Below are 27,579 nucleotides of genomic sequence, written 5' to 3'. Positions count from 1 at the left end.
GTAACTTATAATCTGACATTTAAGATTGAGCAGAAATGTTTTAATCTTGCCTCTACCCAATGAGATGGCCATTTCTTAATGTCTTCATAGTCTCCTTAGCTACTGTTCGCCACAAAGAGAAATTACAATGTAAAGCCTCAATGAAGTACCTTTAAAACTAAGGGATCCATGTTAGTGTTAATATTAAGAAGGGAGTGGTTTATTTTCCCCACTCCTCTTTAGAAGCACAACAGCAATACATAATGCCTATGAAAGAAAAATGGAGGAAGAATAAGATGAAAAATGTGAGAATAGAAGAAAAATCAGGGAAATTAGATATTTTAAAAATTTACTTTGGAGGCAAAATTATCAACTGGCAGAAAAAGAGAAAATTTAATGCAATACAAAAGGAAGAATCTTCCAAAAAAGACATCTGCTATTAGTAACAATGAACTATTAAAAACAACTATCTCAAGGGAAAAACATAAAATAGACAACGAAAGGCAAAAAATTCAGCTCTGATGTGGGTAAATGACATGTCACTGTTAGTTACATGCATTCAGTTACACGCAGAAACTGTCTCTAATACAGACTTACGTTAACCTGCAGATGGCAGAACATCTCCACCACACGAAAGAAGCCCCCGCAGTCCCAAGCCCGCCCCTCATGTTCCTGACTCCCCCACCAGCATCGTGAGTTGAGCAGTGGGGACACAGGAAGGCTTCACATGCAGTCCCGACGTACTTCTTCAGCAGCCCGGCCTGCGCGGGGCGGCCACTCGTGCAGCTTCCAGGCATGCCAGTGGGTGCTGCAGCAGGTCTGGGGGCCGGGCACCCGCCTGTGCCCACACCTGCGTCCTTCCCAGCTGGGTCTGTCACTCGCCCTGCAGGTGGCATGGGGCTTCCACATGTGTGCTATGTGGTCGCCTGCCTCCGTCCTACCGGCAAGGGCTGTTCCCTGTTCTGGATTTTCTAGTTTACCCCGTAAGAACAGTGCAAGGCTGATTATTATTTAAACTTTGCCTATTCAAAGGACTCTAGTTTATTCTTTCCTGAGTAGACCCTGACTGAAACAATGAAGCAGTATTTCAGGACTCTTTGTGGATCAGTAATATTCATGTTCACCTCTCCTCAAAAGTACAGATGGAGACCACTAACCTCAAACATTAAGATTTACTTAAATTGGAAAAATTGCAAATGTTACCTTATTTTTAGCCACCTCAGCAGCCATTACTTCAATCTGACCTTCATAGGATTTGATGGCTTCATTTACAGCTTCAAGTTGTTGTTTATAGGACACATGCTCTCGCTTGAGCTCTTCTAGCTCCAGAGTGATAGCTTCAACTTCCTATAAAAAAAAAAAAAAAATACAATGTCTGGGCATGATTTGACTATGAAAACAAATATATCCATGTCAACGAAAGGCAATTAAGACCCACAGCTCAGTTACTCAACCACAAAGAGCACATGTAAACTGCTTCCCCTAAGGGGAGGGGGAAAGGTATTTTTTCTCCCTATACTTAAAAAATTATGACAAAAGTGGGTAGGATGTTTATGGGTTTAAAGAATTCTGTAACTTAATTCTTCTATCCTTTTGCAGATCTTCCACAGTTTAAAACAGGGCCACTTCCTGATATACCCACTGGAAGTTGAAGACATCACAATCTGAAATAGCCGAGGGGAGCTACAGCATCACCAAAGTGTCATGCTGTGGGTTCCATTGAGTGCATACTGCTGTCACACCACAATCCAACAGGAAAAGCCTAAGTTGAGCCATAGAACCATCTAAAATTGGGACTGTCTTATTTCCATAAAGGAAAACAAGAGAATGATGCACAACAGATGAGTACAGGTAAACAGTTTTTCATTTTTCTTTTTTCTCATTAGGTTCTTCAGACTATTAAATACTTTTCATGTAGTTATTTAATGACAGAACCATAAAGCATGTTATAAAAAAAAAACTACTAAGAAAAGCAGATTTTAAGTGAAACTGTATGAAACAGTGAGACTAGTGATTCAGAATCTTTACACTGAAAACTTTGGCACTGTTTAAAAGATATCAGCTATAGTCAGATTACAATTAGATAGCATTCTGCCAATATAACATGCTTTTTCTTACGTCATTCTTTTACCACATACATTCACATATTAAATAGAAATGTCAGTGCTGATATGGACCTAACTACACTGCATGACCTAAAGCTTTGGTCTACTAGAAGGAAACATTTGCCAAAGGCAGCTTTGCTTTTTCTATAGTATTAGCAAGTCAGTGCCACCCATACTCACAATTACCACACCCAATTACAGGGCTCTCAGACAAGAGTGTATTTTAAAATTTAAGAAATAAATTATGCACCTTACAAGAAGCAAACTTTGTTTTTAGTTTCTATAATAAATAAGGTCAACCAATGATGCTTTATCACCCTCAGTATTATGTTGATGTTAAAAGACTGGTTCCATTTCAAAAATGGTTATTTACCTGTTGCTTTTCTTTCATTTTCTTGCTAGAAGCATCTGCTTTTGTTTTGGCACAATCAAGCTTTTTCTGAGCATCTTTTAGTTCTTTCTCTCTCTCAGCTTCTGCATTTTTCATTTTATTCTCCAATACTTCGTATTTTTCTTCTGCCTTTTTTTGAATTTCTTTGGTGTTTTTCAATGTCTCCTCACTTTCCTCTGCATCACAAGGTAGGCAAATGTGACTATAGATAATGGCTTATAAATTCAATTTTTAATAGTAAAATGCCTTTAAAAGTCAAAGACTCCAACTTTATCCTGGAAATGGTATGCTGACACACAGAGCCATACATAAATTACCTAAAAATCTGTCAAGAAATTAACAAGGTAACTTTAGCCATAACTTATTAAAAGGATGACAACTCATTTTTCAATATACCTGCAGTTTCCTAAACCAGAATTGAGTATAACAACTAATGCATTATTTCATTATTTTAGCTGCCAAAAAGCTTACAAGTAATTTCATAAACAAGTTTACTTTGTGTTCTTATTTATTTCTATTCAGAGAACCCCCTTATTAGAGAAATACTGAGAATGTATTTTAGGAAGAAGCACAGGAAAAGTTCTCTAAAATCACAAAGAAAATAAGAACAAGCATGTTAGTGTTAGCATCTAGAAACAAATATAATCCTGAAAGTCATGACTGTCCACGTTCCTATGCTACTTTTCATTGTGGAACAAAAATTTTAGGCTAATAACCTGTAAGATACACCAACTCTTACATAAAAACAATGGAAACAAAATGAGTAACTCAAGAAAATCATGGTAAAAGAAACAAATGGAAAATTCACTGAAAGAGAAACTTGAAAGGTTCCATGAAACTATAAAAATAGACCCCACAGGGGCCTCCCCGGTGGCGCAGCGGTTGAGCGCTGGGTTGCGAAGCTGCCCGCAGCCTCTGCGGTGCCGGTTCGATCCCCGGCTGCTCCCCGGCCACCGGAGGAGGGTCCCACATGGCGCGCAGACCTCTCCTGCCTCCCGCTGCTCCCCTCAGCAGTGTACTTCGTTCCTTCTGCCTGCTCTGCTCCCCGCTCTGGTGAATTCTCTCACCCTCCTGTGCTTCTGACTGTACCCAGTGCATGTATAAACAAAACAAACAAGTAAATAAATAAATAAATAAAACATGCCTCTATTTAAAAAAAAAAAAAAAAAAAAAAATAGACCCCACACTTCGACAGCAACCGGGGAAATGCAAATTAAAAAGCTAAAAAGCTGTTTTTTCACAACCATAAGATTGGAGAGAATTTTAAGTCTGGAAAGGAAAAGATTTAGGAGAATGAGACTTTTCATATGCCATTGGTAAAATGCAAAACATCATGCTAGATTCTTGGAAACTGCATCTTGAAAGGAAGTCGATAAAGGCATGTTCTCAATGTCCTTTTGTCAACTTCTTGCTGGGTTTTTCCCTCAACATTACAATGAAACAACGTTGAACAAACATTCTAGATCTGCTGTATAGTGGTACAATGGGCAGAACTCTCATAATTTGTACTAAGAATTAAATAACTCAAATGAATATATGAGGTTTTTGTAATACCATACGTAAGGACATCAGCAGAAACAGATTAAACACAGACTGTTTTTATCTTACCAATAATTTTTTTAAGAGCATCTAATTCTTCTTGTTGCTTGTGATAAGAGCTTTGCTGGAGCTTCGTTTGTAATAAATCTGCCTCCTCAGTTTTCATCTCCCATTGCTGCTTCAGTTGGCGGTATCTGAGAGGTTTATTATAAATGACAACATTTCAGATGTTTGAGTCATTCAAACTACAGAATCTTAACTATAACAGACTCACAATAGAAGCTATTACTGGTAATAAGTAGTTTTGATGACTCATTTCAGGGGCATCAATTAAAATGAAGTCTGATTTGGTCACTATGATAAGCAACACTAAATGACCCAGATCCATGGGAAGTATTTAGTCATATTTTTGGAAATTCTTGAGCTAATTCAGGTGAAGTGAAATTTTAAGTTATAAATTCACAAGGTAGTGTGTTCATAATTTAAGGGGAAAAGCAAAAAACAAGCAATTTAGAAAACAAATACTCCTTTAAGTGTTATTACCTGAGACTACTTGACAGCAATGAAAAATGAAGTTAAAATTAGTTTTAAATTTGTTTTAAAATGTGGAGCATAGAACTTTGAAAAACAATATAACACATTATCTTAATATGGTCCATAGAAGAATGCCTTTAGTTGACCCTTCCGGTGTTCAAAATCTGTTTCCTTTGACCTAAATTCCACAATTAATAAGAATGCTAAAAATGTATTAAAATTTTCCATTTAATTTTCTTTTACAGTGACTTAGTACCATAATGCTGAAAACTGAAACCAAACATTTTATTATCTCAATTTCCATTTACCATCTTCAGAGGGAATGAAAAACAATTAAGATTAAACTTCTAAATAATGTATAGGTATGGCATTTATACTCCTGAAGCTTTTAAAGCAAGTGCAACTTTCCTCCAGGATAACCACATGGTTAATTCACTCAAAACTTTTAAGTGTTTATTCAACAGCTGTCTTCTCAGTGAGCTTTCCCTGACCAGCCAATCTGAAATTCTCCATCTCCTGCCCTGGGTAATTCATTATCTCCTACTGTTTTATCTTTTTAGATCTTAGCATTATTTAACATGCTTTACCAATTTAACTTTTGTCTGTTCCTCCTAACCCTATGAAAGAGATGATGAATGTCTGAGTCACTGCTGTATTTACAGCACCTCTGTAAGTATCCAATAGTGAATAATGTTACATAATAAAAGTTAAACAGCATATCCCAATTTGAAAAAAGTTAAATATGAAAACAGAACTACTGTTGAAAGGTATACATACATATATATTCATACCCCCCACAGAAGACATGTAAGGAAACAATTTTATCAATGACTTTCTGGCCCGAGAATTCTTTTTTTTTAACCTCCTATAGAGAACTGATCAATTATTATGCTGCTAAATGTAGACGCCTGATTGATGTTACATTGCATCACATCCTTTCAAATCAAGAACTCAAGTATCCTCTGATACCCTATCTAAGGGATTCCCCATGAATCGCAGCATGTTGCGAGTATAATCTCAGGAGGGAAAGGAGACTATTTGGCTGATTTTATTCTTTTGCTTAAATCAGGAAAAAAAAAAGATATGTGATAAACAGATTACCAAGGCAATGTTTTCAAATACTCTAAATAAAGCCAAGCATATCATGAAAGTCGTATGTTGTATTTCTTTAGAAGTAAATGTTCCTTCATTTCCTATTGTGCAAACTTTTGTCTCCACTCCTCCTCCCTCCCAAAAATCTACAATCAGCAGAAAGAAGTCTTACCTCTCTGCAGTGTTTTTAAGACCTGCTAATTCCTCTTCTAGAGACTGTAGTTCATTCTCCTTGCTTCTCAGCTCATCTTGAACTTCTTTGAGTTCTTGAAACTTGGTTAAAATAGAAGCTGCCTGAGATCGAGCACCTGATGGTAAGAAATTCAAACAGGCCTTAAACATTAAGTTACTAAATTATTTAGTAAACAATAAAAGTTATCACAGAATTATACTTTAATTCAGCACTGAATCTTTTACAATGATGTTACTAAAGCCACAGGGTTTCTCACTTGAACCTTAAGAAATACAAACAGGGCCCCCACGGTGGCGCAGCGGTTGAGCGCTGGGTTGCGAAGCTGCCCGCGGCCTCTGCGACGCCAGTTCGATCCCCGGCTGCTCGGAGGAGGGTCCCACATGGCGCGCAGACCTCTCCTGCCTCCCGCTGCTCCCCTCAGCAGTGTACTTCCGTCCTTCTGCCTGCTCTGCTCCCCGCTCTGGCTCTGGTGAATTCTCTCATCCCCACGCGCTTCTGACTGTACCCAGTGCATGTATAACCAACCAAACAAACAAAGAAACATAAATAAAACATGCCTCTATAAAAAATAAATAAATAAAAAAAGAAATACAAACACCATCTATGTCTACCGGGTCCATCCCTCCTAGGTCTCATTTTTCTCACTACTAACCCTGGACTTAGCCAGGTTAATTCACTCTGGCCAGTAAAATGGAAAAATACCTCTTCTGAAAAGAAACTTTAAAAAGGTATCTTTCAGGCCTCCTTGGTGGCATAAGGGGTTAAGTCTCAGCCCTATGAAGCTAGCAGCCAGGGAGGTAATCACATAGTGCAGCAATGTATCTCCTGTCTTGCTCTCTGCTCCCCTCAGCAGTCTTTCAGTAGATCCACCTGTTCTGCTCACCACTATGTCTCTGGTGAATCCTCTCACCCCCACCCCCCACACACACCTCTGCCCTACACCCCAGCTCTTGTGTGCATAAATAAATAAATCTTTAAAAAATAAAAAGTATCTCTCCATTCATAATCCAAGGAAATCAGATTTAAGATAAGGTCTAGCTCTACTTTATCATGGGTTCCAGAAAGAGAATAACCTGAACTAGATACAACTGACCTACGGTAATGATGCGCAAAATGTGGGAGCTTTTTGTTACCACAATCGTCTGGCAAGTTAATTAAAAGCAGAGGTGTTATGCTGTCAAGAAAATGTTATAGGTTTAATGATAGATTAATAAGATACAGTGACATATTTGCTGCCCCTCTAAGTACAGATTTTGAAAGTATCAAAATCAGTGAAATAAACACCTACTCATTTGATATTTACAGAAAAAAATTTTACAATACTAGCCACCTTAAGTTGTGTAGTGGAGAACTTGATCATGAGATTCCTTTTGTTTACTTAATGTCTTTCTAGGCCAAGAAAACAATAGTTAACAACCTAACAGTACACCTCAAGAATAAGAAAAGAACAAATGAAGGGCCTTCCCAGTGGCGCAGTGGTTGAGCGCTGGGTTGCGAAGCTGCCTACAGCCTCTGCAGCGCCGGTTGGATCCCCGACCGCCAAGAGAGGGTCCCACTCAGCGTGCAGACCTCCCCTGCCGCCCGCTGCTCCCCTCAGCAGTGTATTTCGTCATTCTGCCTGCTCTGCTCTCCGCTCTGGTTCTGGTGAATTCTCTCACCCTCCCGCGCTTCTGACTGTACCCAGTGCTTGTATAGAAAAGAACAAATGAAGCTCAAAGGTAGAAGAAAAGAAGGATCACAGCAGAAATAAATGAAAGTCTAGAGAAATAGAAAAAAAAAATCACTGAAAATAAAAGCTGGTATCTTTGAAAAGACAAAATCTTTACACTTACCAAGAAAAAAAAGGACTCAAAAAAGTAAAATCAGAAAGGTATTTTCCTGATGCTGGGGGGGCTGAGGGGTGGGACTTAAGAAACTACTACAACGATTGTCAACAAATTAAACAACCTAGAATACATTGATAAATATAGCTTATCAGGACTGAATCATGAACAAATAGAAAATCTGCACCCACCAGTTACTAATAAGGAGAAAACCAATTTAAAACCTCCCAACAAAAGTCCAGGACCAATCAGCTACATTAGTAAGTTGTACCGATATGCAATTAATTATGAACACTAATCCTTCTCAAACTTCAAAAAAAATAGAGGAGGAACTACTTCCAAATTTGTTTTTACCAGCCCACCAATCCCCTGATACCAAAACCAGACAAGGACATCACATATTACAATTATAGATTATGAGTTAAAAAAAACATGGAAAGATCCTGAGAAAAAAACCAGTGATGCGAGGCTACTGAAAGTTCAGGTCCCAGGCATGCTGAGGTGGCTAGGGGTGTTGGGGCATGTGCAGACCTGTCTAAAGTCAAAAAGAAAATGAAACCACACTGGAACAAGTCTCACCCAGAATTGAAATTCAGCCAATCACCACTGACAAACTTTCTGTTAATCAGAACTGCAATGACTGAAACCTACTTGGAATAAACTGACTTTACCCTTTCCCTTTTTGCCGATGTAACAGTGAATCTTTGAATCTGTATACATACTTCTCCCCCTCCTAACTACAGTTGTGAAGCTTTTTACTGTAATACTGAGCTGTAAAGCAAGAGCTGTAACACTCCTAAGACATGAGAGCTGTATCACTTCTGTGACATACAAGCTGTAACCCTATAGCTATTAACACTGTTGCTGGAACTTGACCAGCATTCTGCACACAGGTCAATATTCCTGATGAGATACAAAAATCCTCAACATATTAACAAACTGAAATAAAGGATCATACACCATGATCAAGTGTACTTATTCCAGGATACAAAGATACTTCAACATTCACAAATCGGTGTGACAACCGCATTAAAAAAAAACACAAGATAAAAATCACAATCATCTTACTAACTGCACAAAAAAAAAAAATTGACAAATTTCAACACACATTTATGACCAAAAAACTCTCTCATCAGGGCCTCCTTAGTGGAATGGGGGTTAAAGTCTCAGTGCTATCACTGCCTCAGCCTGGAGTTCCATCCCCAGCCAGGGAGCTAACCCACATTTGGCGCAGCAGACCTCTCCTGTCTCGCCCACTGCTCCCCTTAGTAGGGTATTTCAGTAAATCCACCTGTTCTGCTCCCTACTCTGTCTCTGGTGCATCCTCTCACGCTCCCCTCCTCAGAACCTCTGGTCTACACCCCAGTTCTTCTATGCATAAATAAAATATTTTTTTAAAAAAAGTTTTAAAAAAACTTATCAAAATAAGTACAGAGAGAACACACCTCGACATAATGAAGACCACATATGACAAACACACAGACAACACCATACTCAAGAAGAGCGCTTTTCCTTTAAGATCAGGACTAAGACAAGGATGACCACTTTCGCCACTTTTACTCATCTTAGTAATGGAAGTCCAGTCAGACTAATTAGGCAAGAAAAAGAAATGAAAGGCATACAAATTACAAGAAATGAAAAATGTCACTATCTGCAGATTACATATTATAAAACCCCTAAAAGACTCCACCAATTAACTATTAGACTAATAAATGAATTCAGTAAAGCTGCAGTATACAAAAATCAATATACATAAAACTGGTTGCATTGCTACAGACTAATACTGATGGAGGTTAACAGTAGAAAGGTTGGAAAGAAGGCACCACAAGAAGAGAGACCAGGCTCACACAATGCTGGTAGCTGGAGGTAGAGGTAGAGGTGGTTAACATAGTCATTAAAACAGCTATCAAAATGAATATTCCTTAGGTGCCAACTGCTACAGCAAGTATCAGACAGCTATACAAAATATCACCAGTGCAAACCAGAGGTGGGGATATGGAGATTTGAGGGCCATTGTAGAAAATCATTGGTCCTTAGAAATCAACCCAGCCACACCCTAGAAGTAGTTAGGCTAATGAAAGTTAACAACTCCACAAAGGAATGAGCCCCTACCAAAAAGAATACTTTGTCCGTGCAATTTCTGTACTGGCATGAGGCAGCAGCCCATCTGCCAGCCTGTGCCTATGCAGGTGTTCCTTGTGACATCATTCTCCCTGCAGCAGCTCTCCTGCCCACCTCTGACCATGCCAGTGTTTCTCGTCACTGACCTCCTCCCTTTGCAAAGGATTAGAGGCAGCTCTCCTCCCCACGGCTGCTCGCCTGTGACTATGCAGGTCTCTGTTTTAGCAAACCTGTCCCTTTCAGGGGCAGCTCTTTCTGCCCCTGTGTCTGTGTAACCATTCTTTATTCTTTTTCCCCCTTTATAATAAACTTGCCCTTCTGGATATAACTAACACCCCTGTGTCATGGAGAAACTCGCCTGGAAAACTCACTGGTGCTACTGAAAGGGGAATGCTGGTAAAACTTCCCAGAGTTAAACCAAGGACCCCACTCTCTGAAACCAACAGCTCCAAAATACCAATAAATTTCAATACCAATCAACCGAAAAAGAAATTAAGTAAACACTCCCTCTTACAACTGTATCAAAAAGAATACCTAGGAATAAACTTAACCAAAGTGTTCAAAGACCTGTATGCTCCAAACTATAAGACATTTATGAAAAAAACTGAAAACAAATAAATGTAGGTATTACATGCTTATTAATTAGAAAAATTCATATTGTAAACTGTCCATACACCCAAAGCAATTTAGATCCAAAGCAATACAATCCAATGCAATTCTCATCAAAATTCTGATAGCACTTTTCACAGAAAGGGAGCAAATAATCAAAAAAATTATATGGAACCATAAGACCCCATAGTCAAAGCAAAGTTGGGGAAAGACAAAGCTGGAAGTATCATAGTCCCTAATTTCAAACTATATTACCAAGCTGTAGTAATCAAGACAGTACAGCATTGTCATAAAAGCACAGATCAATGGAACAGAAGAGAAAGCCCAGAATGGAGCCATATACAATGGAGAAAGAGCAGTTTCTTAAGTAAATGGTATTGGGAAAATTGGACAGTCAGAGTCAAAAGAATGAAACTTGACCACTCTCTTACACCACACACAGCAATTAACTCAAATTGGCGTAAAGGCTTAAATGTAAGAACTGACACCATAAAACTCCTAGAAGAAACATAATTGGTAAAAGTTCCTTGACACTGGTTTTGGTGATTTTTTTGGATCTAATACAAAGTGGGTCTACATCAAACTAAAAAAGCTTCTTCAAAGAAAACTCAATATTGAAAAGGCAGCCTATAAAATGGGAGAAAATATTTGCAAATCCTATCTGATAATGGATCAATATCCAAAACACACAAAGAACTCATATAACTCAACAGCAAAAAAACCCAATCTGATTTAAAGACGGGCAGATATGAATAGACTATTTTTCCAAAGATGACATAAAGATGGCTAACAGGTATACATGAAAAGGTGGCTCAACATCACTAATTGCCAGAGAAATGCAAATCAAAACTACACTGAAATATTACCTCTCAGCTACTAGAATGGCTTTTCTCAAAAAGACTAGAAATAACAAGTTGCTAGGGCCTCCCTGGTGGCGCAAGGGGTTAAGAACCCCTTGCTATGAAGCTATCTGCAGCCACTGCAGCACAAGTTTGATCCCCAGCCAGGGAGCTACCCACATGGCGCAGCAGACCTTTCCTGTCTCAACCACTGCTCCCCTCAGCAGTGTATTTCAGTCAATCTGCCTGTTCTGTTCCCCACTCTGTCTCTGGTCAATCTTCTCACCCTCCACACCTCTGACCCATACCCTGGTTCTTGTAGCATAAATAAATAAATCTTTAAAATAAAATAACAAGTGCTAGAGGATGAGGCAAAAAAGGAACTTCTGTCCAACACTGGTGGGAATATAAATTAGTGTGGACTCTACGGAAGACTATGGAGGTATCTCTCAAAAGTTAAAAACAATTATCATATAATCTACCAACTCCACTTCCAGTTATTTATCTAAAGAAAACAATCTAGTTATTTATCTGAAGAAATTGAAAACACTAACTCAAGAGATCTGCAACCCTCTGCCCATTGTATCATAATTCACAATAGCCAAGATAGGCAAGAACCTAAGTGCCCAGTGATGGATGAATGCATAAAGACAATGTGGTATGCCCGCATACAGAGGCAAAATGGAACATTATCTTGTCATAAAAAAAGAAACCTGGCTTTTTTGTGACAACATGGATGGACAGCAAAGGCACTCATTATTGTAAGTGAAATAAGTCAAAGAAAAGAGAAATACTATGTGATCTCATTTATATGTGTGAGGGCTGAAAGAGAACAAAAACACACCAACCAAGCAACCTCACAGACAAGAACAGATTGGTGGTTGCCAGAGGTGGCTGGTGAAAAAATGGTAAAGGTTGTCCAAAGATATAAACTTGTAGTTATAAAATAAATGTCACGGGCCTCCCCTGGTGGTGCAGGTGGTTGAGCACAGCATTATGAAGCTGTCCGCAACCTCTGCAGCGCCCGGTTCTATCCCGGCCGGCTGGCGACGGTCCCACATGGCGCAGCAGACCTCGCCTGTCGTGCCCGCTGCTCCCCTCTGCAGTGTATTTCGTCAGTCTGCCTGTTCTGTTCCCTGCTCTGTCTCTGATGAATCCTCTCCTCCTCCCGCGAATCTGGCCTGTACCCCGGTTCTTGTATAAATGAAATCTTTAAAAATAAATAAATAAAATGTCACTGGGATATAATGTACACAGTATGGGAATACTATGATTAATAAAACCGTGTTGTATATTTGAGAGTTGTAGAACAGTCATACTTAAACTGTTAGCACAAAGAATATAACGGAATGTAACAAAAAGATGACAGATTTAATACTTCTATAATTTTGCAATATATACAAGTATCTAAATTATGCTGTATACCTGAAACTAATGTTATTTGTCCATTACATCTCGATTAAAAAAAAATAAACACACTGAGTCACTTGATATCTCAAGAGGCACTATATAGCCTACTGGTTAAAAGTACAAACTCTGAAATCATACTATCTAAATTGAAATTCTGAGTTTTGTCAGTTACTAGTAAGTTACTTAACCAATCTGTATCTTAATTCCTACAACTGCATTTTTTATAGTAATATGTCTACTTCTTATTTGTTACAAAGATTCAAAGAGTTAATTATCTGAAGTCTTTAGAATAAGGCTTTATAGAATGAGAGACATGTCCCTTATGACTATTATCCAGTTACCTATTAACCACCGTGATTAATGAGCCCTCGAAATGTGACCAGTATAGCTAAAGTAATGATTTTTAGTTTACTAAAAATGTAAAATGTAAAGAACCACATGTGGCTAGCACCAACAGCCTTACAATACTGCCTGGAACATAATACTAGTCAGTGTTTGTTATTATTACATGATCACTTGACAAAGACCTGGAAACAATTTGACAAATATTGGAACAAGAAAAATATGATCCGGCCTTCCTAGTGGCACAAGGGTTAAGTCTCAGTACTTTTAAGCTAAGCCACTATAGCATGAGTTCAATTCCCAGTCAGGGAACTAACCCACATGGCACAGCAGACCTCCCCGGTCTTACCCGCAGTTCCCCTCAGCAGTGTATTTCAGTAGATAGGCCTGTTCTGCTCCACGATCTCTAGTGAATCCTCTCATCCCTCCCTCCCCAGCCCCTCCACCCCCATGCCTCTGACCTACTCCCCAGTTCTTGTATGCATAAATGAAAAAAAATAAATCTTTAAAAAAGAAAAATATGATCAACTACTAAGAATTCCTTTCTAAAGCACCACCTTAAGGGAAGATTTGTTTTGTGTTTTGTTTTTTTAACTTTTGACAGGAGTGGCATAAACACAATTTAGAAGTTAACGTGTTTCCTATAGAACTGGGTAGTTGGGACCTCCCTGGTGGCATAGGGGTTAAGTCTCAGCTCTTTGACTCTGATGGCCCAGAGTATGATCCCTAGCCATGGAGCTAACCCACATATAGTGCAGAAAGACCTCTTCTGCCTCACCCGCTGATGCCCTTAGCAGTGTATTACAGTAAATCAACTTGCTCTGCTCCCTACTCTGGGGTGAATCCTCTCAGCCCACGCACCTCTGACCTTCACCCCAGTTCTTCTATGCAAAAATAAAATCTTAAAAAAAAAAGTGGGTAGTTACACTAAATATGTACTTAATAAAGACTTGAATTCTCCAGTGACTAAACTATCCTGATAGGACAGAAAACAAGAGAAAATAAACAGTATACTTTCATTTGAGATGAATAAGAGAAACAGGGCCTCCCTGGTGGAGCGGGGTGAATTCTCAGCACTATCAAGCTATCACCAGCCATGTGACATGAGTCTGATTCCTGGCCAGAGAGCTATCCCAAATGGTGTAGCAGACCTCTCCTCTCTTGCCCGCTGCTCCCCTTAACAGTGTATTTCAGTAGGTCCACCTGTTCTGCTCCCTACTTAGTCCCTGCTGAATCCTCTCATTACCATCCCCCGCAACTTGGCCTACTCCCCAATTATTGTATGCATAATTAAAAATAAAGATAAAATAAAAAAGAAACAGGATTTTTTACTAGACTGAATTCCTTGAGGTATAAAAAGACACTGTATGATTATCAATATTAATTATGTGTCATGTGGTAAGTATTTAAAGTATAAATTCAATCCTTAGATTTCCATCAAGATACTGGAATTAGATTATTTGCTTGTAAGCATAAAACCTGGGTTTTAGTCCTGGTTCTAACCAAAGATTAGGACTAAACCACCAACTCCACTATTCTCCTTAAAATAATAAAATGAAAAAGAAAGCCCCCCGCCCATCCTATTGCCCACACAGGATTACAAGGACAAAATAATATAAAACCTACCTCCACTTAATGTCCCATGAGGATCAAATATGTCACCTCCTAGAGTTACAGTTCTAGTCATTATCCTTTTATCAAAAGCCACTTTTTTTGCATTGTCCATACTGTCACAAACAAATGTTGTTCCAAAGACAAATTCCATTGCTTTCTGAAGTTCTGGTTTGTAGTCAACCAGGGATAGAGCCACATGAACATTGTTAGGGCCAACCTGTAAGGAAATAGATTATGTCACAGTTTATACTTGTCCTCTCCCTTCAAATATATTTATAAACCATAAAGAATTAAAATAAAAATTAAAATAATCTATATTTAGTACTGTATTACTTTTGAAATTTAAAAAATACTAACAGAAAATTCAATAGTTTAGGGGAAAAAATTTCATGTTTAAACACTGAAAGATCTACTAGTAAGTAAAACACAATGAAAGTACCAAGCATTACAAGAATTTCTACTAAGTAGGAGCCACTACCAAGTTTCTGAATTAAAAATGGACTAGTTGCATACTACTTTAATTAAAGCACAGCAATGGATCGAGTTAACACAATTGCAAAAAATGCTCCCCTTAAAAATTTTTTAGCCCCTCATCCCTTTGTTTTGATACAACTCTCTTATCCTGGTAATAATGTCTGTCTCTGCCCTTTTTCCTTTTTAACTAAGATGAGCAGAACAACTTGTTCTTTTTAGAAAAACTTGTTCTTAAGAACTTTGTATCACTATCCTTTATGGAGTTTAAGAGCAGCAGCAGAAATCACAATGAAAGTAGCACTGGGTAAGGTATGTTCAGCATTTGTTTGACAGAACAGTTACCATTATCTAAATCTGGTTAAGAGATCTAAGTGGAACTATTTTTGTTGTTATTTGAGATTCCAATTTACTTAGAGGCCAGGACTTCACCCAAGGCTGAAGTGCCTTTCTAAGTTTTGGAGACCACCCAAAGGTGATTTTTCAAAGCAAAGGAAATACTAACCCAAATTCCACCTTTCACTTACTCTGTACTTATCCTCCTTTTGATATTATGGACACAACTGGATTTTGAGATTATTTCATTAAAGATTTCTCAATTTCAGCAAGTGTACTATATTTTTAGTATCTTAATTACAAATGTATTTATCAGTTTCATAGAATTGCACTTTATATTTACACACCTGGAATGCCTGTGCCATTAACAAACTGATAGTGCTGCTGGACATTATGATTGGCTTTATGTTTTTAACCAATACCACACAGCGATACTAGTCCTTTATATCTACCTTCTGTACTCATCTATCTTTTTTTTTTTTTTTTTAACTAGTAGGCATGCCACTTTAGATCTACCTCAGCAGCTGACTGGATATCCTAGTGATCGGCTTCGTGACTATAAAACTGATGGATATTTTCCGTAATTGTTGCCCCTGTGGGCAGTGTAAAGCTGCCTGACATGAAACAAAAACATGGAGAATTCTGGTATTTAAGCTCTATAACTTTAGCTATTTCAGAAATCAGAAATTTCATGTTTAATATCAGTTGATAGTCAGATGGTTTGACTTAAGATTTATTACACACTGAAATACCAAGAAGAATTCTAGTCTGACATTTATCTTTACTTTCCATCTAACTGAATAAAAACCAACTCTATTTTGTTACAATTTTTTAAAGCATGGTAACACAGTATTTTTTGATTCTACATGATTACTCCCCTATTCTTAATTAATGTCCTCTAATAAAGATGCAGAAAAAAATAAAGACTTACAAGATTCTGAGCAACTCTCAGAGTTTCTGGAGCAATACATCTGGCTGAAATTTTATTGAGTGGAATTATAGTATATCGACGCTTCAATTCCCCTTTTTCTAGTAGTTTTTTTCCAGTAACCTAAAACAATGTTCATTTGAAAAAAAAAATTATTGATGACAGAAAATATCCAAATGGAAGGAGTGATTGTTTAGGAATTCATAATCAAATTTTTATTGCCTTCCATGCGTAACAACCAAATGCCCAGGATTGATAATATGCATTCAAAACTCCTAATTAAGCATGACATCACCACTGGAACACAAGTAAATATAATCAATAATAAAATCAGAAAGTAAATGAGTGAATAGCATGTAAAAATAAGCAACCTTGGGAGAAACTTAAAACATCAAGAAAGTACCCAATTCTTCTAGCAGTACATGATATTTCAATCTAAATAACAATTACAAATTCTCTGTATTTACCTCTGTATCTACTACAACATTGTAAAGCCGCTCCCCTGCTACCAATTCTAAAGCTGTGGTTGCAGAAGTGTCTTTCACACTTATCAGGGAAGCTACCAGTCCTTTCACACAATTTCTATTCCAGTTCTTCTCTGGATCCCTAAAATAGAAAAGTTGACAAAAATCAATCTTTAGCTAGAAAAAATAGAAAAAGTTGTCCTTTATTAGTCAAGAGCTTTTCTGAAAACATATTTAATTGACATGAACACAGGTGAAGCATGTTGTCTTAAAAACTGAATGTTCCAGATGACTAGTCAGTTATTGCTTTAAATCAATCAAAAGTTCCCCAGTATATTGTTTTTAATGTAATAAATAATTTTAATGTTTTTAGTCATACATAGAATACATACATTGCTATAGTCATTCATACATACATTGCTATAAATTTTCCATGGAAAAAATTCATAAAGTTTTTAAAATGTTAATATTTAACATTGATAAAATAACTTTTAAGAAACTGGTTGAAGGCCTCCTCGGTGGCGCAGCAGTTGAGCGCTGGGTTGCGAAGCTGCCCGCAGCCTCTGCAGCGCTGGTTCAATCCCCGGCTGCTCCCCGGCTCCGGAGGAGGGTCCCACATGGCGCGCAGACCTTTCCTGCCGCCCGCTGCTCCCCTCAGCAGTATACTTCGATCCTTCTGCCTGCTCTGCTCCCCGCTCTGGCTCTGGTGAATTCTCTCACCCTCCCGCGCTTCTGACTGTACCCAGTGCTTGTATAAATAAATAAAAATAAATCTTTAAAAATTTAAAAAAAAAATTAAAAAAAACTGGATTGAGATTAAATTGGTAGCCATTTTATTACGCAATAATTTTCCCATTCAACATCTGAAACAGCTCATACTAAGGAAGAGCAGTTTTTTGAAAAACAGTAATTCTCATACAAATATCTTAACATTAATAACATCTCCAGATTGTCTTCCAACTAAAAGTTTATCTTGGTTATTACTATGTTAAAATTTAAGGTTTAAATCTGTTACCTGTATGCAAATCGAAGGTTGGGAAATCTGGCCAAGAGAGCTTCGTATGTTTCCTTCAATCTACTGATATCACGAGACAACCGCCTGCGCCTTTCCAAAAGGTTTTCCTCCTTGTTTTCTGAACAGTAAATCATAAGTAAATTGAAATGAAGTTTTAAAAAAATTCAACTATTCTGATCTAAGGAAATACTAGAAACCTCTATTTCAAAAATATTTTTGGTAGCAAAATAATTTCTGATAAGTACTAAATAAAAAGCATACTTAACAAATTCCTATCAAGTGTCAAGTAGACATTATTTTCAATAACACAATTTTCATTCCAAGAAACAACACATGAACTGAATGCTACTATAGAAATATACAACTATTATTTCTGAGTCATCAAGTGTATTGAATAAACATTAATATCTCAGTACTGATATTTCAAAAATTCCAAGTGCTGTTTTATACCTAGATATTTTGGGGACTATTTACGAATAGTTATTACACTAACACCCATTAATAGGGTAAAAATTTTTTCCTACTTGCTATTTCCTTAAACTTAGTTTCTGTCAACAATCACTTCCTTATAATGATTTACTACATGTTTTTAAAGGCAAACCTTCATAATTTAGCTTTTTCATTTCAGCTTCGAGTTTGTCTTTAAGTTTCCTCACTGCCTCTAAAGCATCTTGATCCTTCTTATAGCCACTATCCATCTTCTTTACTTCAGCTTGTTTAGTCTTTAATTCTTGTTGGGCATGTTTCAACTTCATCTGAGCCTGTAATAGAAAGATGTAACAAACTACATAAGAGGTAGACAGTACTAGCCAGACTCAGATTGGTTAAATTAAAAGACATCAGTCTTGAAAATGTAACTGTTAGGTCATTTGGATTAGTATTTCAACATAGCAATCATTTCCCAGTATTTTCTCCTAAAAAAACACGCACAAAACCAATACATGCTTAATTAACATAAGTCATTAAATAATTTTCAATTTAAGTCTATATTTTTAATACTTGTAAGAATAACAAGAGTTCAAAAATTATATTAAAAATAACTCATTAGCCAGTTAAAACCACAACAAAAAGCTCAAAATCCACAAGTCTACTTGTCTTCCTTTGCACTGAGGTATGCACATTTGTATTTGTATCTATTTGGGTGTTATATAACTGAGAAGAGGAGACGCTTTATTGAGCAATGAGAAATAAAATTATGTAGGAAAGTGAAACTGACAGAAATTTAACTGCTATGGTCTGATATTTAAAATTCTGCTAGAAGTTCTGAAATTTCAGGAGTCTTAGGTTTATATAATTGAGCACTATTCCTTAAAACCATGAGCTAGTTTTCTGAGACCAAGAAGGCTAGGAGGGCGTATCCTCTGAAACTGAACAGTAGTGGGTTTTTCCCCACATAAAATTAGTTAACAGAATAACTGACCAAACTTTGAAGTATTCTGCTATTGATATGTTTTTGTAAGCACTATTTTTGAAAAAAAATGTTGCAAATATATAAAACTTTGAATGGGATTAATATACAAAAACATAGGTGTATTTTTTTTTTTAATGATGAGTGCTCCTTAAAAATAATTCTGTACGTGGGCCTCCCTGGTGGCGCAGCGGTTGAGCGCTGGGTTGCGAAGCTGCCCGCAGCCTCTGCAGTGCCGGTTCGATCCCCGGCCACCAGGCGAGGGTCCCACATGGCGCGCAGACCTCTCCTGCCGCCTGCTGCTCCCCTCAGCAGTGTAGTTCTTCACTCTGCCTGTTCTGTTCCCCGCTCTGGCTCTGGTGAATTCTCTCACCCTCCTGTGCTTCTGACTGTACCCAGTGCTTGTATAAATAAATCTTAAAAAAACAAATAAATATAAAAATAAAATTTATTAATTTAAAAAAAAATAAAAAAAAATAAAAAGTTAAATAAATAAATAAATAAATAAATAATTCTGTACGCATGCACACACACTTTTCTGCCCTCAAATTATGTGTTCATAAGACTTTAAGTTGCATTAAATGAACAAATTTGAAGCCATCACAATAAACTGAAAAAACTCTGAAGATTAAGAAATCAGAGTTAGGGAAGCTAAAGACTGGAATGGGGATAGAGATATTTCCAAGGAGGATGTTGTAGTTTCAGAAACTAGGTGTAGTGGACACAGAAATGGAGAGGACATTTTTGGTTTCCTGTTAAAGCCTTAAGACATCAATTTTATGATGGCAAAGGATGAGAATAAACTGACTAATTGTCAATGTTCCATACAATGCAGCAGACAGACTAAACTATTGTACTTACAGTTTCAGTTAACCTACAAAAGTATTTTATGTTTTGCAGCATCTTAACAAATTAACATCACCAATATTTAGTATCAGCATGTTTGAATTTCATTGTATAAGGTGTTACAGAGTGGTTGAGTAAACAGTCCATCATTTTCATTATTTTATAATTGACAAAAGCATATAATATGAAGCAAGTTCTCTGATGAAAAAAACTGCAATCACACGGTACTTAAATTTTACCTGTTTAGCTTCTGTTTGAGCTTTACTTATGTCATTTTTACAGGCCATCATTTGACCAGCAAGAGTCGCTTCTGCTCCATCTTCATTACTGGAGAGGCCAGCGGAAACAGCATTAAAATGCTGCTGTGCAGCAGCCAAAGCTTCAGCATCTTTATTGTTTGCTTCTTGAAGGGCGCTCAATCCATCTGTTATCTTTTTAACCTCTTTTTCCTTTGCTGCTAAAGTTTTAGAATCCTAAGAGTTTCAGATTGGAAATATTACATTAAAAAAAATTCATTTACTTATATGTATCTGTAAGTCATCAAGTTTCATAGCAATTTGAAGTGGGCATGACAATAACGAAAAAATTTAATCATCATAACTTTAAATATTTTATTCCTATTTTGAGATTCATTCTCTTGTTTTTAGGATAAATGTACATTTTACCTACTAGAAATACTTTCATTTCACGTTATAGTCAAATGTGGACAATAAAGAACTAAAATATCACTGAGGGATTTTAAGCACAAGAGTGATGTGACCCAACTTTTATTTTAGCTTCTGGAAAGAAGAGATAGAGCAGCAAGAAAAAAAAAAAAAAAACAATGAAGAGTAAAAGACAACTAAGAAGGAAATTACTACAGTAAGCCTCATTCAAGATGATGGTCTGAACCAGTTTAGCCATGATGACAGTGATGAAAAGTTGCTGTATCCTAGATACATTTTTAACGTCAAGAGAATTTTGTCATGGATTAGAAATGGGATTAGATTAAAAAAAAAGGGAAATTATGGAAGGACAAGGATTTCTGGACTGAACAATCAGGTTAACAGTTGTAGACATTTACTGACATGAAAATTCAGTAACTCATGTAGGTTTGGATAAATGGGGAAAATTTAAGAGCTCTATTTTGGCTATGTTAACTTTTAGACTTATTAATCGTCCAAATAAAAGTGTTGATTTAGTAGTTGGACAAATGAGTCTAAAGTTCAGGAAAGATGTCTAAGCTAATTAAAGATTTGAATGAGATCAACAAATAAAAATTAAGAGATAAAGGGCAGGATGAGCCATTGAAGAGATGATGTATATGGAGTAATCCTGAGCACTTAGACCTGGAGCATGCCAACTTTGCATTTTGTCTTGTATTACTAACCTACATTCAAAATTCCTATATTCAACTATCTAACAGCACCTATAGCCTATTATATTCACACTGTACTTCTTCCTATTCTGCATCTTAGCTAACAGTACCTCTGTATTTCCCACTGTTAAAGACAAAAATCTGGAGTTATCCTTCAGTCTTTTTCTCTTTCTTGTTCAACAACCAACATGTCACTTGTTGGATCTACTCTTAAACTACACATAAAATACCACAACTACTTTTAAAACATCCATTTCTACTGCACTAATTTATGCAAGGATTATCACTTGGATTAGCAGCCACTACTAGCTGGATTCTCTGCTTCTTCCTTTTATCTACAGTTTGTATTCAAAACAGAAGGGCCTCCCTGGAGGTCTAGGGGTTAAGTCTCAGCACAATCACCACTATGGCCTAAGTCTGATTCCCAGTCAGGGAGCTGCATATATGGCACAGTAGACTTCTCCTGTTTCATCCACTGCTCCCCTCCGCAGTGTATTTCAGTACATCTGCCTGTTCTGCTCCCCACTGTCTCTGGTGAATCCTCTCATTCCCTCACTGCTTACACCCCAGTTCTTCTACACACCCCCACACACACGTTAGAACAGCCTAATTAAAACATTAAAAATGTCATCCTCTCGATCAACTCGTGACATCCCTTGTCTCTTACTCAGAAACTGTACACACTGCAAAAATGTGTTATCATACACCTATCACCTTTCTGTATCCCTATACTTAGTACCAGCAGCCCAATTATTTATTTTTCTAATACCTTAGGGACCTGGAGCAATTAGTGCTCTTCTGCTGGAAATTTGTCCCCAAAGCCTCCCAATTTATCTACATGGTTCTCTGACCTCTACCTCCTATGGTCATCAATGAAGAATCACCCTCTCAATGAGCTCTTCAATATCTATTAAATTAAAAATTCCAAACTGTACCCTAATATTCCTAATCCCCTACCCTGCTTTATTTTTTCCTCTACATCACAGTTATCACTATAAAACAAATCATCTTGCACAGTTATTTTCGCATCATTTCCCTCAACGGAATGAAGACCCAGAAAATGTTTTGTCCATTTTTGTTATAGTCGACATTGCCATATTCCCCAGCCCAACAACTATACTTGGTCCATAGCACTAAATAAATACTGACAGAATGGAAAAATGCATATTAGTGAAATTAAATAAAATTTCTATATGCTTACCTCGACCATGTTTTTCTCTAGTTCTTTACGTTGTTCTCTTCACTTTCCAGATTTTTCTTCTTAAGATCAAAGGCACTTTGAGATTTAGTATTAACTCGCTGAGCTTCTGCAAGAGCATCTTCTAAAGAGCGTAGTATTCCTCCAATTTCCTATAATCAAATGCATCCAATGATTTCTACGTGAAGTACAAGTAAGCTTGTTAAAAAGCTATTTTGTTATCATACTTAAGATTAACAAATCAATATGGAAGACAATGCCAAGTAGATTCTAGTTATAATATATGATTTTTCAGAGTATATTATCCATTCTTATGTATATGCCTAACCTTATCTTTCTTTTTTCCAAATCTTCTATTTCATGACTGAGAGCTTTTTTTTTTTATCATTCTCAGATAATTCTTCTTGAAGCTTTACAACTTATCGTGCATTTCTTTAAACTCCTCAGCTGAGCGTTCTTTGGTATCTTCAGCCAGCAAAAACTGATAAGCAATATATAAACGACTCAAATGTTCTATCTCCCTCATTACTTTTTGGTATTCCAGGTAGGAAGATCTTTCCTGAAAGAGAAATCACCAACATAATATAACTCAAAACCCACATTTAAATAAACTTGGAAAGAATCAAACAGCAACATGCATACAATTTTTCCTTACAAGACAGAATAAACTTTGCCTTATATTTAAGTGATCATGGATTTGGATTATCAACTTTAAAAAACTTTAACAAAAGAACTCTGGCTTTTATTTAACATTAAACCATTCCCAGTAAATTCGACGAGGATATTTATTTTAATACATATTTTATGCAGTTGGGACAAACGGACATATGGTCACAGATAAGGGGTAGACAGTAACCTACACACTCACCAATGATATACTAAATTTTTTTGTTGTACACTGCAAAGACATTCATTCATTTAACTATTTAAAAGCTTTTGCTCACATACACTAAACTTTATTTCCATAAGGACCCTATGGGGCAGACACAGTAACACTTAAAATTCCTACTTTGCTGATGAAGAAATTCAGAGTGGTGAAATGACTCATCCATGCTGCTAGATTTAGAGAAATTTGGCAAAATTAGGTATAAAACATAAGTTAAAATTACTGACCTAGTGTTTTCTATTAAATTGTGCAAGAGGTAGCGTCAAGATCAGAATTTTTCAGTCTTTCCAATAATATCTAAACTCTTATATGGACTCAGAAATAGCTCTGAGAAGGACAAAAATTTAAGGAGCATTTAATAAATTCAGTGAAAGTGCATTCTTTTCTGAAACACTGATTATGACTTCAAGAACTGTACATATTTTAAAGGAAATTCAGTCATGTTTCATTACCTTCACTCACCAAATGCCTTGACAGCAATAATGGTAGTGATAGTCCAATCATGCTAGGAGTTATTCATGCTAACAAGGGAAGACTGCCATTATCATCAAGAAATATTACTCCAGTCAATTCTGGTTATGCAAGAAAATCTAGACTTATTTCTCTCCAACAAAACATTGAAATATGGCAAATCATTTTCTGAGATTATGAAGAGCAATCTTCAAAATCATTATGACTTAATAGATATAAAGTACATGTCCTCTAAAAGCAGAAGGCTGAGTTACAGAGTACTAATTCTATTCCTTATTTCATCCCAGAAAAAAAAATTCCTGTTTAGTATACAATTCATTCCTCATGTTTGATCCTGAACACATCACCAATTTTGAGAGACATTATAATTGGTTATCTTCACATCTATAGTGTATACCTCTTTTAATTTTTGAATGGTTGGTGTAATCTCTTCTTCAAGTATCTAAAAAATAAAGGAAAAAGTATGTAAAGTACCATTAGGAAAAATAACATGGGAGGCTAAGAAAATGAATAGGAGAAAATTTCCTTCTTTATAGGAAAGCAATGTCAAAAAAAAATCACTGTCTTCTTTATAAACATTTCATATAGGGCCTCCCCTGGTGGCGCAGCGGTTGAGCACTGGGCTGCAAAGCTGCCCGCAGCCTCTGCAGCTCCGGTTCGATCCCCGGCCCCAACAAGGGTCCCACATGACGTGACAGACCTCTCCTGCTGCGCCCACTGCTCCCCTCAGTAGTGTATTTCGTCAATCTGCCTGTTCTGTTCCCAGCTCTGGCTCTGGTGAATTCTCTCACCCTTCCGCGCTTCTGACTGTACCCAGTGCTTGTATAAATAAATAAACAAATCTTTTAAAAAAAATTTAGACATTTTATATAAATTTCATTACCGTCTTAATTTCTTTAAGCTTAGCCTCCTTTTTTTCTATAGTTTTCTGGGCAGCTATTTTTTGTATTCATACATCCTGGTTCCAGCCGCTTCTTCTATCATGGACAAAATCTGTAATGACATTGAATAATATTTTAAGAATCCACGACAATGCGCTACATAAAGTTCACACTAAGAATACCATTTAAGGCCTTGACCTTAGCACCCTACCAAAATAATGGCCAAAATGGATAATGGAAGTACATAAAAATGTACATACCAGCATAATCCTAACATTGAAGAAACATTTCTGGCCTCTAATTCTAAAAATCAAAAATTCTGCTACTGAATTTCCAGAAAACATCTCTTTAAAAATTGAAGCCAGTAATTTCTCCCTCCTGATTTCCTTCAAATTCAAATCTAAAAGGCAAAAATAAGACTAACATCATTCAGATTTCAACAGCCGTGCCTACTGAAAATTCTTCCAAGTGAGACCAATCATATTTTATGTCTACGAGGATGAAAAATGGCATAACATTTGCATCTCAACTGTGGCAATGCTTTCAGAACTTGAACAAGTCACGTAATATTCTCTTTGCCTCAGTTTCTTTATCCACAGTATCACTAATACCTCATAACATTTAAGAACTTAAAAAAATAAATCCTTTGAAAAGCACTCTGAAAAAAGTAAATATTAATCAGTTTTAACATTATAAGGATAATTCTGTCAGTATACCTTTTTCAAAAATGTCTATATTCTATCAATTCCTATTTCAAGGATTATTTCTTTGAAACCACCTTGATTTCTATGTATTGACAGTTTTCAAATTAGAAGTTTTCGTTAAGATGTTGTCTAAAGATAGAATTTATAAGGGGAGAGAGGATCAACATGGTGGTGGAGAAACGCTACCAGTAAGTTCTCCCATAAAACCGGTAATAGGGAGGAAAAGCGGCAGGTCCCTGGGAGAACCGGGACACGGAAGATAAATGGGCGACTCTGGCAAACTGCGCAAAGAGGAAAGTTACAATAAAAGAGGACGAGAAGAGAGGAAAGCTCAGAACCTTGCTACCCTCCGCCACCCACAAAGCCGGCACTCTCCGACCAATAAGAAGGAGAAAAAAAAAAAAAAAAAACCAACAAAAACAAGAGCAAACTAGAGATCAAGTGGGACAGTGAGTGGAAAGGAACTACTGCAGGCACAACAACCCAAGACCGGGAACTATGGAGAATCCTGCGGGAACCGCCAAGGAGGTGAGTGAATGGCTCCTGGCGCCACTGGAGGAAGAAAAGGACTCCGCAGAGAGACCTGCAAATAGCCAAAGGCCAGGCAGTAAACTTGCGCGGAAAAGCGCACCCGCGCTGGAAAAGCATACGCGGATCGTGGCTGCCCAGATCCCTGGGACCTAGGTTTGTGGGGAGATGTGAGGGAGCCGGCACTGAGGTGAATGACCCCACTGGGTTATCAAAAACCAGGCGCCTGGGCACTGGAGCAGGGTGCAAAAGGTGCCATTTCTGACAACACTGAACTGGGCTACCACGGCGCCCCAGATCTGAGGGCTTCAGAGCTGAAAACCGAGAGTGAAATTCAGGGCGGGGGGGATCCCACACCACGCGGCACAGGGCATACACAGCACCCCCACACCGTTGAGGCATTCCACGCCACCCCCACTCAGTTCGCCAGGAGACCCACAGGGCAAAAGCACAGTTCTGGAAGGATACTAGGAAAGATCTCTGCTGCCACCTAATGAACAGAACAAAATCACCCACTTCCTAGTAGTCGGAAGCCAGGGTTTCCAAAACCCCCTCCGGCTCTGAGAGAGGGCAGGCCATACAAACAGGGGTAAGAATGGAAACAAGGCATGGAGCAAGACCCCATTCTGGAACTGAGAGCCAGGCATAAGATCTGGGGCATGGGATTTGCCGTAACAGTGGGCACTGCACAGAGTGACAGCTGGTGTTTTGGATCTGAGACCTGGGATTGAGAATTAGAGTGCAGAATTCAGGGCACAGCAACAGGTGAACATGGGGCAGACACAGCTTCCAGCGTGAGCAATCCGCCCCTGTGTTGAGGTGCTCTCCTACCCCAGCCCCACCCAGTTTCTCAGAGAACTATGGGGAAAAGCACAGGTTGGCAAGTACAGATCTCTGTGCCACCTAGTGACCAGAGCAAAATCACCAACTAGCTGATTCCCTGCTGGAGCTGAGTAAATATGGAGGGAGGGAACTGTAACAGACTGAGCCCAGCAACACAGCCACAGCATCAAAACCCTAGTGGAGTTTTGGCCTAAAGTGCTGGTCTCAGTCTGGTAAACAGTTTCTGACACCCTTGAAGAAGCAATCCAAAGAGACGCCCGCCAACACCAGTGGCACAACATCTCAATGCACAGAACTAAATAGAAAGCAAACAGCAGGGAGAAGGAAAAATATAAATAATCGAGCAAGCCACAGGGGAAGGACACACCACAAAAAGAAAATCAGTCACCAGAACTCAACAACAATGACATGGAAGAACTTCTCTGCCTGTCAGAAAATTTAGATTCATCATGATTAAAAAGTGTAAAGAATACGGAAAGGAAAAAAATTATATGAGACAAAATATCAATGAATTGAAGAACGAAAATGAGACCTTAAAAAGGAAATAAAAAGAAGGAACTAAAAGATTACTGGAGAGACAGAGAGCTCTCGGAAAAGCATTGAAAAACAGAATTGAGAAATGGAAGAACGGATCAGTACTCTTGAAGATACA

The 27,579-nt window shown here is 37.7% G+C and overlaps 1 protein-coding gene across 1 annotated transcript in view; it reads right to left on the bottom strand.

Annotated features, from left to right (window-relative positions):
* Window positions 1–27,579, bottom strand: part of SMC2 (structural maintenance of chromosomes 2) — a 65,038-nt gene that overhangs the window by 22,353 nt on the left and 15,106 nt on the right. Inside the window, 18 exon segments of the mRNA XM_037495235.2 lie at window positions 1,183–1,326; window positions 2,458–2,651; window positions 4,084–4,208; window positions 5,813–5,948; window positions 14,604–14,808; window positions 16,330–16,449; window positions 16,794–16,932; window positions 17,806–17,923; window positions 18,407–18,566; window positions 20,299–20,532; window positions 22,618–22,652; window positions 22,655–22,768; window positions 22,944–22,991; window positions 22,994–23,032; window positions 23,035–23,173; window positions 24,369–24,413; window positions 24,855–24,910; window positions 24,913–24,964. Coding sequence (XP_037351132.2) covers window positions 1,183–1,326; window positions 2,458–2,651; window positions 4,084–4,208; window positions 5,813–5,948; window positions 14,604–14,808; window positions 16,330–16,449; window positions 16,794–16,932; window positions 17,806–17,923; window positions 18,407–18,566; window positions 20,299–20,532; window positions 22,618–22,652; window positions 22,655–22,768; window positions 22,944–22,991; window positions 22,994–23,032; window positions 23,035–23,173; window positions 24,369–24,413; window positions 24,855–24,910; window positions 24,913–24,964 — 2,103 coding nt within the window.

The sequence above is a fragment of the Talpa occidentalis genome, unplaced genomic scaffold (assembly GCF_014898055.3).
Source record: "Talpa occidentalis isolate TD23 unplaced genomic scaffold, MPIMG_talOcc4v2.1 talOcc4.7, whole genome shotgun sequence".
Classification (NCBI taxonomy): Eukaryota; Metazoa; Chordata; class Mammalia; order Eulipotyphla; family Talpidae; genus Talpa; species Talpa occidentalis.
This window is presented reverse-complemented; position numbering and strand designations above follow the sequence as displayed.